Genomic DNA, 12,526 nt, shown 5'->3' on the forward strand with positions numbered 1-12,526 from the left:
GGTAGGGTTTCAGTGGTTAACCACAAGTCACACATAGAAGTTAACGAGGAAGGAACTGAAGGTGCCGCTGCTACTGAGGTTCGTATTGAGCTTTGTTGTGGTAGCGGACTTGTTCGGTCGATCCCTGTTGATTTTGTGGCAGAACATCCGTTTATGTTCGTAGTGAGAGATGACAAAAGTGGGATGCTATTGTTCATGGGACATGTCATCAATCCCTTGTTGGAGTGAGAGCAACAGAAGGACTCATATAGGCATATCCGACAAAAGATCTTTCAAGTTAGATGGAGTTAATTGTATTGGTTGACTTCTTGCTTACCAAGTAAACAGCTGGTACGACGAAACCACCTATTTGTTTTGAATCTTTCGTTTACATATACCTAAAGATTTGTTAGGCCCATTGTATTTTTTTGCATACAAGTAGAGAAAGCAAGAATACTTTTTTAGTTGGCACCTGCAGTAAGACTTTGTTAGGCCCATTGTAGTTTACACGTATTATCAAATATTGGTAAAGTCATCGTTCTTCAATTGGTTCTGTCTTTAGTCTAAGGACTTTGAGATGCTATATTGATATATTACTCCCTTTCTTTTTAACGGTTCAACCCTGCAAAGTGATGGTTTAAACTAACTACTACTCTAAAGATAGTAAGTAATATCATTAAGTGGCTTTAGGAATCTAAAACATACATATGGCTGGTGTGGTTAGTTTTGTGTTTTGGACACAGGGTTATCGTTGGTAAGCCTGATCTCTGTTTGTTAACGTATCTTAAACATGTTTAGTTGACCAATTGCTACGATTCGACGCACAAACTTAATATAATATTTATAAGGCCCTGTGCCCCTGTCTTGGGCACGTTATATGGCAAACAAAAGCTTCTCCCGGCTTACAGGATTTGCAAATTTTACGCAATTACTGTGCAGAGCCTGCCATTCTCCACCTCATGTTCATTCCATTAGTGGCTACTCTTCTCTCAATAATATAAGAAAATCCAGTTCATCACAGCCTTCTATCCTTAAATCCATCCAAATCTCAACCGTCCATTACTATTAAATACACCATAATAATTCCAATCATTCCGACAACACCAACCAAGTTCCAACACTAATAAACCAGCAAAAAAAAACAAAAAACAGCATCACTTCAACAATCACCAATTGAATTCCAAGCCAAATTATATTATCATTTTGTAGTTCTTAATCACACCAGCAAGAAGCAGTAAACCACTACTAATGTCGCCCCAATTATTTTTTTAACTTTTACCACAACACACTTAATTATTAGTTCACAATTATAGAGGGTGTCATGAATATTTCAGATATCGGCATATAATTTTATTTCTCTTGAACTTTTCAATTGGTGGATATGCCCAAACTATCTCCAATTCTCCACCTCATGTTCATTCCATACAAGTGGCTACTCTTCTCTCACTAATACAAGAAAATCCAGTTCATCACAAAAAAAAAAAAAAAAAAAAATCATCACTTCAACAACCACCAATTGAATTCCAATCCAAATTATATTATCATTTTGTAGTTCTTAATCACACCAGATAACTACAATGGAGGCCTTCAGTGGCGTTACTGGAGAAGTGACCAAGTCTGTTATTACTCATGGTGAACGTGAGCTTAATTATATTTGCCGTTTCAAAAGAAATATCGTAGACCTCGGTGACAATATTGCTGCATTAGAAGCAATTATAATAGTTGTTCTGTCCTGGGTCGATGCAGCCCGGAATAATAACCATTTGATAAGGAAGACTGTGGAGACATGGCTGGAACAGGCAGATCGATTATTTGGAGAAGCAACACAGCTAAAAAGTGAAGCAGGAGATATTAATGGCTGGTGGAAAGGGTGGGTTACTATCTCTCGTTTTCGTCTTAGTAGAAAAGCAGCAAAGAAAAATGTTGATATCCAGAAACACTTGGGAGAGGGGTCCAAGTTTGGCGAAAATAATGTGTCCGATCCTAGGCCTGTTCAAAGCTATGAACCCGAGCCTGTTGGTGATTTTAAAACTTTTGCATCAAGGGCGAAGACTGAATTTCAAGTCATCGCGGCATTGAAAAATGATAAAATCAGCTTAGTCGGGATATTTGGGATGCCGGGAGTTGGCAAGACCATGTTGATGCAAGCAATAATGGCACAAGTGAAAAAGGAGAAACTCTTTGATGAGTTTGCGAGTGTTGTCGTGTCTCAGAAGCCCGACTTGGAAAAGATCCAAGATGCTATTGCAGAGAAATTGGACCTGAAATTGAAAGGAGAATTGCTTTCTACAAGAGCAGCAGAACTGCGGGAGAGACTTAATCAAGAAAGAAAGACTCTTTTGTGCTTAGATGATGTATGGGAGCCGATGGAGTTAGTTAAAATAGGCATTCCTTACAAAAATGCGGGAAATCGCTGCAAGGTCATTTTCACAACAAGGATCCAAAGCGTGTGTGAAAGTATGGAAATGGACGAAAAGATTGAAGTTAAAGTCTTATCGGAAGTAGACTCATGGAATCTATTTCGAAGTAAAGCTGGTGTTGTTGTCGACTCGTCTCTTTTGGAAACGGTTGCTGGAAATATTGTAAAGGAATGTAAAGGTTTGCCCTTGGCAATCGTTACCTTGAGTTTGGCTTTGAGAAACAACAAGAATATTACTGTTTGGGACGATACACTAGCACAACTACATAAGTCAATCTCTGAAAAGATGGAGCCTGTCAATGCTTCCATAAGATTGAGCTACAACTTTCTGCAAAATGAGACAACCAAAATGTGCTTCTTATTTTGGTGTATGTTTCCAGAAGACTTTGAGATCCCAACTGATGTGCTGTTTGGTTACATGATGGGAGAAAAGCTGATTAGAAATGTAGACACTTTCGAGGAAGCAAGGAATAGATTGCAGGCCACAGTTGAGAAGCTTACATCTGCAGGTTTGTTGTTGAAAGACGACCTTGGACACATTATGATGCATGATGTCGTCCGCGATGTGGCAGTTTCAATTGCATGTGAACAAAGAAATGAATTCATTGTTAAAGCTAAAATGAGTTTCGACGACTGGCCAGATATGGAGTTGGAAAAATGCAAGCGATTGTCATTGATGGATACAAAAATCAGGTATCATCTCCCCTCTCAGATTAAAGCTCCAAACCTCTTAACCTTATCTTTGAATAGCTTCAATGATTTACATGAAATTCCTTCCAATTTTTTTCAAGAATTGACAAACCTTTTGACTCTAGATCTAAGTAACACCAATATTAGATCACTTCCAGCATCACTCTCAAGCCTTACAAACCTCCGTACGCTTCACGTGAATAAGTGTTATAACCTGAAGAATATATCCCCAGTTGTTCAACTTAACCGCCTTGAAATACTTTGTCTTAATGAATCTCGAATTGAAAATTTTCCAGAAGAGATGGGCAGGCTAACTAGTCTGAAGTCGTTGAACTTTTTAAGAACATTCCCGCCTTATACAACCATCTCACCGAAAGTTATATTAAGGTTGTTTCGGTTAGAAGAATTCTCTGGAAATTATATAGAAAATCTCAAATTCTCTTCAGAAAACGATGCTAGTCCATGGAAAAAGATGACAAAATTTAAAATTTCATTGGGAAAACATGATATTTCATTAGCGGGAAAAACGACGAGGGAATTCCAGAGAAGTTTGTTCCTTACACTCTCATCAATTTCAATTTCAATTTCACATTTGATCCAAGCATTGTTACCGAAAACAATATACTTGTATTTAAATTGCGAGGGGATTGAGAACGTGCTACAGCTTGATAAAATTGAGGTGTCATTCCCTAATTTAAGGGAGTTAAGAGTAGAATTGTGCGGCAAGTTAGTCACTCTTATACCTTGTCGTAATTTTGTGTCGGAAAGTGTCAATCAATATAAGGGAGACGATGTGGGAAATGGGGTGGAGCAGGGATTGTCTTCGACCCAACTCTCTTACTTGCCACCTTCTCCAATTTTCCATAATTTAACAGAACTGATTATTAGAGATTGCCATAATTTGAAGCACCTCTTCCCATTGAGAGTATTTCAACATCTTTCCAAGTTGGAAATTATGGTTGTGGCATCCTGCTCCACTTTGGAGATATTGTTTCCAGATGACAGTGATATGGAGAGTGGAGATGTAGAGAAAGACAAGGCCAGTCACCCTCTTCTGAATTATTTCGGTCTTTTCTATTTACCAAAACTGTCAAGTTTCAGTGGAAGCGATTCACTTGTTGTTGATTGGCCCTCCGCAAAATCTCTATATGTGAGTAAATGCCCGAATTTGAAGAGACTACCCCACAGTGCACCCAAACTTGAAGGATTTGAGATTACGGACGAGGAGTGGTTCAATAAGCTGGAGTGGGACTACCAAAGAATGAAGGCCGAAATGCAAACGCTTTTGGAGGTGAAGTGCTAAACCTTGTTCCTCTTTCTTTATTTATGTTTCATCCACCTCAATTTTATTTTTGGCACAAAATATTCTTCTTTTCAACTCATACAAGATGACTTTATATAGGATATAGATTTTATCCGATCGTCCGGAGGTCTTTTGAGGCGGGGGTGGGTTTTCTGACTTGGTTTTCCAATCATCCTCTAATCCTCTTCTCAGCTAAAACCTTCATATTACCAACTCCAATTTCATCTTTCCCATTCAAATTTCATCTTCTCTATGTCCTTCCTTCTTCCAGATTTTAGCTGCTTCTGGTCTTCTTTCTCGGCATTCCCGTCGCTAGCAGTATGCCAGTATTCTAGTTGTACTGATTGGAGTGGCTCAAAAGCTTGTCTAAGGTGAATAATTGGATATATATTCTTCTGTATTGTTTCTGTCAATAAAACAAAATGGTAATTGGGTTGTTTGTGATTCTATTCTATTTAATGAAATTCATTGTAGTAATACTAGTAATAAGTGTTATGTCCATAGCATTTACAATTCAAATATTTTTGGTCGACACCATAGGAAACAAAAAGTGGCTTTAAAATATTTTTGAGAAATGAAAAGAACAAGAAACCAAAGAAAAGTTTGCTGGCGATGCTTTTCTAAGGGTAAATTTGATATCCAAGCAGTAGATTCTTACATTATGATTTTCTGAGTCAAGAATAGGTGCATAAGCCTTTGCTACACGATGAATTGAGCCAGATGCTCAAGCATGAAGCACATTGTTGCATGACATTACCAAAAAAAAATGTGCTATTTATGAATTTGTTATTACCTCGGTCTGCATGATCTCTGATCTAGTCCATACACCTGAAGTGGTCAGCTTGCTGGGCACGGCCTGTGTAGCTTGGACATCCTTCCTTGGTATTCCCAGACCCATCTTCAACATATGGCTTGTTGTCTTCCATCTGATCAGATTTCACGCCAATTGAGCCACCAAACTGGTTGGAAGAGAGAGAGGGAGATTGTGATGTGCTTTTCTCACCATGATCGCGAACATGATGGTCATGGTCTTGGCCTATATTACCTCTAATCTGTTGATGGGAAGACATTGTGATTGAACTTCGAATTACTAAAACAATTTGAGAGGACCCAATAAACCAGGACTCCAATTCTCCAAATTACTGTTAATACTTTTAAAAAGTTGAGCAACCATTAACGTGTCTAAGGTGTGTGATTTGTACCTGTGTAACGTCTGACTCAGTTGCCACTCATGCCCCAAGGCGGTTGCCCGCTTAGGCTATGATTGCTACCCAAGGCACAATTTGGAGTGTGTTGGTTTGGAAGCCTAGACCAAGTTGGGACCAAAATTCAAGTTTTTTTTTTTTTGGTGAACAAGTTAACAACCCGAAATTTAAGTTCGATAACTCAAGTTTGAATAAAACATTTTGGTGGTTCTGCTACTACTCGAGATTTAAGTATTAATTACGGGTTAATTACAGTCTCAAATAAGTGATTTTTTTTTTTTTTTTTTAATAATGACTTTGTGATTTGCTCTTACCGCAAGTGTTAACAACAGGGCCAGATCTTAAGATGATATGGTACTGCTAATACTATGAAATGTTCAGAGCATTGCATTAAAAGTGTAAAACAAGAAAAGAAAGTCTGGTGAAGGCAATGTATTTGGGATAATTATAATGAAAACACAATATTCCCTAACACTAAGAGCATCTTTAGGAGTGATATCAACCTAGCACCAAACACCAAATTTCCAACAATTGGGTGTTTTTTCAACTTCAGGAGAGCTACATGTTGATGAAAACACCAAAAAAACACCAAACCAAACACCAAACCAGCTAATATTTGGTTCCAGGTTTGATGCTATATCAAATCAAAACCGCGCGGTTTTCCCAACACCGCGTGGGCTTGAGCTGTTAAATGGGCTTCTATGGCGCGGTTTTGGCAAAACCGCGTGGGCTTGGGCTTCTATGGGCGCGGTGTTGGCAAATCCGCGCGGTTTTTCTAAAACCGTGTGCGCTAAATTACAACAACGAGCAAAAAACGGGAAAAAAACGGCTATATCTTTCTAACCCTATAAATTGAAACACTCACCCCATAGTTTTACACTCACTTCTTTTCTCTACTCTCTACTCTCTACTCTTTACTCTCTACTCTTAAAACAACAATGAGTCAAGAACCAAAATCAAAATCTAGAGGGGTTTCATGGATACAAGAAGAAGATATTGCTCTCACCAATAGTTGGCTACAAGTTAGTCAAGATGGTGTAGTAGGAAATTAGCAAAAGTCGAACGATTTTTGGATTAGAATTCTAAATGCATTTCATGCAAATTTAGGAAGAATGACCGAACGCAACTTGATGGGTATGAAACACCGTTGGACTCTCATTCAAGCTAATATCAACAAGTTTCATGCTATTCTTTCTAAGATTCAAGCATCTCCTCCAAGTGGCTATAATGACAATATGATTGTAAGTATTTACTTTTTATTTGTTATTTTGATTTACAAATACATTTTTCAATTCTAATTTAGTTTTTGCTTAATTGGTAGGTTGAGGAACAATAAGTGCATATGTGATGCATAATGGGGTTTGGAAGTGGATGCAATGCTATAATATGGTGAAAGACTCACCCAAATGGAAGAGGCTACAGTTGAGAAATGATTTGCATCCCACCAAAAAGTCGAAGTCAAATAGTGGGGAAGGAGGTTCATCAATTCCAATATCAACTGCGACAACTCAACCAATGGATTATGATCCACACCAAGTTCATGGGCTTGAGGATAGGCCACTTGGAAAGAAAGAAGACAATAAAAGAATGCAAAAAGAGAAAGAAGAAGGTGATTATAAAGTGGAGAAATCCGTTAAGAAACTTGATGATTTTCTGGTGGAACTTTCTAAAACCACCAAAGAAGGCTATGAATTGGAAGCTCAAAGACAGTTAAAAAAAGATGAAATAGAATTCAAAAAACTTCAATTGAAGAAAAGTTTGATGGATTGGAAGCTCCAAATCCAAAAAGAAAAACTTCAATTGAAGAAGATGCGCTCCGAGTTCGAGAAGATGAAAATGATGCGAAAATACTAGGAATGAAATTAGAAGGATTACCCGAAGACGAGCACGAAATTTGGCAACTCAAAAGGGCAGAAATTTTACAAAAAATGAAGAATCGACTTGGCAATATCACTGGTAGTAGTCAAAGTAGTGCATAGTCTAAATTTGAGTTTGTATGTCTTTTAATTTGAGTTTGTATTTTGATTTTAATTAGAATGTACTTTAATTGAATATTTTCTTTTAATTTAAAGTTGATACTTTTGATCATTCTAAAAAAAATTCGGCAGAGTCTACTTTGTATTTTCAAAATTCTCATATACACAAATCCTTTCATAAAACCACAAATACATAGAAATAAACTTGGAACACAAATACATAAAAATTGAAACGATAAATAAACATTAAGTCCAAATGAAGTGCAAATAGAAATAGAAATCAAGTCTGACCACGCCGCCCATGCCTACTCCACAAATGCTCGACCAAGTCATTCTTCAATCTATCATGAACAACTTTTGAACGAACCCTCTCAACGCCAGATGCCCAACGAGATAGAACAAAGTGGCGTTGATCTTCAGATGCACCTTCTCTATTTGGTATTTCCAAATCAGGAATATACTGCGGGATATCCGTTTCGTGTTCATCTTCCACAATCATATTGTGTAAAATGATGCAAGCCCTCATAACAGTAGCTATGTTCTCCAAATACCATAACCTGCACGGATTCGCTAAAATAGCCCAACGCGATTGTAATATACCAAACGCCCGCTCTATGTCTTTTCTAGCAGCTTCTTGCTTCTTTTCAAAATGTTTGTTTTGTGCAATAGTCGGTTTAGCAATCGTTTGAATCAAGGTGGCATAATTAGGATAAATACCGTCAGCCAAATAATAGCCTATATCATAATGATGGGCGTTCACAGTGTAGTTACAAGGAATAACTTCATCATTGACTATATCATCAAATATTGGTGAGCGGTCAAACACATTAAGATCATTGTGAGAACCCGCCATTCCAAAAAAAGCATGCCAAATCCAGGCGTCACAATCAGCAACTACCTCCAAAATCACTGTTGGTTTATGCTTATGGCCAGTGTGAGACCCTTGCCACGCGGATAGGCAATTCTTCCATTGCCAGTGCATGCAATCAATACTTCATAGCATTCCAGGCCATCCGCGTTCCTCAGACTCTTTAAGCAAACGTTGAATATCTGCAGCATTTGGTTTGCGCAAGTATTCACCTCCAGAAATTCTAATAATTCCATCACAGAAATAGCGCATGCATTCATGAACAGTTGGCTCAGCAACATGTAACATATCATCTACTAGATCAGCTGCAGTCCAATAAGCAAGCATTTGTATAGCAACAATTACTTTTATTTTTGGGTTAATCCCAAACTTACATGCACAATTAACTTTTTGTTGAAAATATGGTACATTATGATTAAGATGATTGAAAATACGAGTAAATAATGACTGACCCATACGAAATTGGCGTCAAAAGTCGTGGTCACGAAATATAGGATTTGCGCCGAAGTAGTTAGCATTTACACGAGCCAGTGTTGCCTCGTACTGACGATTCTTACATTTTCTTCCTTTCTTCGAACCACCATGCGGTCTATAAGAAGACTCCGCTTCTTGCTGACGCAATAAACTCAGACGATGTCGAACCAAAGGTAGAGCAATAACCACTAATTTATGAGTTTTAACTGAAGTGTTATCATTTGAAGAGCTCGAGCTCGATGAAGAATCAGAAGAAGATGAATGATCCATTGAAAAATTGTCAAGAGTTTTGGTAGTGTTTTTTTTTTTGTTCAAGGAGATGAGTTTAGATAGGAGTGAACATGAAAAATGAAGAGAACATCACATGACCAAGAGGGTTAAATGGATATAGCACGCGGTTTCTGGAAAACCGCGTGGGCTTGGGCCTGTCAGTTGGGCTTTAGTGGTGCAGTTTTGGGAAAACCGCGTGAAATTTATATTATGGCGGTTTTACCAAAACCGCGTAGTTGCTTGGTGAAAATTTGATGTTGCTCCTAAAGTTGCTTGGTGTTTTTTTGGTTCAAAATTTTGGTGTTTTTTTTTGTAGCTCTCCTAAAGATGCTCTAATATAACATCTATAATAATATTCCCCGTCACAATTTAACGTCATGTACCACTGCAGGGACATGACTTTGAGATGTCTAGACTTTTACCTTAAAAGTGCATTATAGTAGCTTTCAGACGAGTTTCTTTAGTTCGTCGTTATCCTATTTCAGCCTTTAAAAGAAAAAATCACAGTAATAATCCAAGGCAAATGACAATATATGTGTGAAATATATCCTAGATATAAATGACAATATATGTGTGAAATATATCCTAGATATAACAGTGTATCCATTAATTCAACACGGATCCTACATAAATTCCAAAGTAACATAGCATTTTAAAACTTTTGCATCAAGGGCGAAGACTGAATTTCGAGTCATCGCGGCATTGAAAAATGATAAAATCAGCTTAGTCGGGATATTTGGGATGCCGGGAGTTGGCAAGACCATGTTGATGCAAGCAATAATGGCACAAGTGAAAAAGGAGAAACTCTTTGATGAGTTTACGAGTGTTGTCGTGTCTCAGAAGCCCGACTTGGAAAAGATCCAAGATGCTATTGCAGAGAAATTGGACCTGAAATTTACAGGAAATCTCAGGTCTACAAGAGCAGCACAACTGTGGCAGAGACTTAATCAAGGAAGAAAGACTCTTTTGTGCTTAGATGATGTATGGGAGCCGATGGATTTAGTTAAAGTAGGCATTCCTTACAAAAATGCGGAAATTGCTGCAAGGTCATTTTCACAACAAGGATCCAAGGCGTGTGTGAAAGTATGGAAATGGACGAAAAGATTGAAGTTGAAGTCTTATCGGAAGTAGAGTCATGGAATCTATTTCGAAGTAAAGCTGGTGGTGTTGTCGATCTTCTCAAAACGGTTGCTGGAAACATTGTGAAGGAATGTAAAGGTTTGCCCTTGGCAATCGTTACCTTGGGTTTGGCTTTGAGAAACAAGGACGATATTGCTGTTTGGGACGATACACTATTACTCCCTTTCTTTTTAACGGTTCAACCCTGCAAAGTGATGGTTTAAACTAACAAGTACTCTAAAGATAGTAAGTAATATCATTAAGTGGCTTTAGGAATCTAAAACATACATATGGCTGGTGTGGTTAGTTTTGTGTTTTGGACACAGGGTTAGCGTTGGTAAGCCTGATCTCAGTGTTTGTTAACGTATCTTAAACATGTTTAGTTGACCAATTGCTACGATTCGACGCACAAACTTAATATAGTATTTGTGCACATCTCCTCTGTCTCTATGAGGCCCTGTCTTGGGCACGTTATATGGCAAACAAAAGCTTCTCCCGGCTTACAGGATTTGCAAATTTTACGCAATTACTGTGCAGAGCCTGCCATTTGTAAGAGGGAGAAAAAACAAGGCACAAGGCGGTGTTATTAGCTCCAGGGACTAGGAAATGCTTATGGGAGCATCACAGGGCAACAGATAACCATGACGACTTGGTAATATCATAGGGAGGTACAGAGAGGCGTAACTGATATAGCAAAAAATGTCAAGAGTGGCTATCAGCAGAGTCCAACAATTCAATCAGCGAGATCCAACAACCCCACTGACGATCTAAGGAAAAAGTTCGTAGGAGGACTGAGATTCAAAGGCATAAATCTTGGTATCAATTCCGAACAAAATAAGATAACACCTTGGTGTGGTTAGATTTGGTCACTGCATCAGTGAAGGCCATCATCAAAATGAAGAATAATCATCCTATCCAGTTGTTATTGCTCATTTTTTATGTGACATTGTCAGTGACAACTAACGTTCTACCATGTCAAATTCAAAATACAGAGCAAGATAAACCTGGTGTTTGCATGGCGTGGTGGGAATGAGCTTCTTCGTTGTTGTTGTTTGGTTTTTGTTCTTCTTCTTCTTACGAAACACGGAAACAGAGACATCCGTGATTCCGTTCTCTTATGAAAATTTTAACAGGGTAACGCATAATGAAATTTTTTGTCATAACAATATTTGTAAACAAAAATCGCACGACCACTTCAGTTTACTAAACCCTTTGACATATTTTGGTCATCTCAAAATTGCATATAAGACTTAGCCTTCTATAAATTGAAGTGATCCAAAAACAAGTACGTCAAAAACATTCATCCTCTCTTCTCAGCCAACACCACAAAAAGCATGGATTCTGACCGTGTCTATAAACGCAAATACACCTCGCAACAAACTTCTCTACCATCAACACCACCACATTCCTCAAGGTATGTTTCATATTAATGTACATGCATGCGCTTTACTAATTGTATGTATGTATCCATGTACGTGTTATTTTTCGTAAGGTTGCAAAGCACTTGTTTCCTGGACGCTTCTTCCAATTTGCATATCTTTTTTGAAGCAATTACGGCTTAGGCAGACCCACATAATTGTACGTTTACTATAGAGTGGACTCCCTCTCATGTCTCACTTAGTAATTTCCATTGTTCGAAGTGAATCTGATTTAACTCTCACTTTGTCAATGTTTTTTCAGTTTGCATCTAATTAAACCATGGCTTTTAGTTCCTAGCACATTACAGAGTTGTTCATGAATACCCGGGTTGTTTGGACTGCCCTAGAGAGGAACTAAGGTATTCGCCTTGCGGGTTAGTGGTATTAATTTGATTATGTGAGTGTTTGGGTTTTCTTTTGAATACCTAATATAATATATACATATGATATATAGAAGTTCTAACTTTATTTTGCAGGAGGGTAGGACTTAATAACATTTTGTGCAGGGACGCGGTCCTACCCTTATACAGCAGTGGATATCGGTAAGTTTTAATTCAATGGTTTAGATATTAAAATGAGGTATTATAATGAGTTATATAATGGAAGTCTTGCTTGGGAAGAAATTATGCCGGTTAAAATGACGGAACTACCTGTCTTCCAAGCTGTGAATGATTGAGTTATGGGATAAAATAAAGTGATTGTTTGAATAATTAAAGTATGATAATGGTTATATGTGGTTAGTCTACTCATACCAAAAAAATTCCATTTTCTTTGACTCATGTTTGCTTTGTTTTGGCTTAGCGTG

General features: G+C 37.9%; 1 protein-coding gene across 4 annotated transcripts; it reads left to right on the top strand.

Annotated features, from left to right (window-relative positions):
* The first annotated feature begins 1,309 nt into the window (after positions 1-1,309).
* Positions 1,310-6,034, top strand: LOC147485437 (disease resistance protein At4g27190-like). 4 transcript variants are annotated; one of them, XM_086572650.1, is made up of 2 exons: positions 1,310-4,379; positions 4,491-4,870. In XM_086572650.1, the coding sequence occupies exons 1-2, from the start codon at positions 1,557-1,559 to the stop codon at positions 4,545-4,547; spliced, it is 2,880 nt and encodes a 959-aa protein (XP_086428776.1). In that variant the 5' UTR covers positions 1,310-1,556; the 3' UTR covers positions 4,548-4,870. The 4 variants fall into 4 exon arrangements, with proteins under 4 accessions (XP_086428776.1, XP_086428777.1, XP_086428778.1 ...); XM_086572651.1 differs by having other exon boundaries at positions 4,663-4,870; XM_086572652.1 differs by lacking the exon at positions 4,491-4,870 and adding an exon at positions 5,226-6,034 and having other exon boundaries at positions 1,321-3,091.
* Positions 6,035-12,526: the final 6,492 nt, after the last annotated feature.

Source organism: Coptis chinensis, chromosome 7 (assembly GCF_015680905.1).
Source record: "Coptis chinensis isolate HL-2020 chromosome 7, ASM1568090v1, whole genome shotgun sequence".
Lineage (NCBI taxonomy): Eukaryota > Viridiplantae > Streptophyta > Magnoliopsida > Ranunculales > Ranunculaceae > Coptis > Coptis chinensis.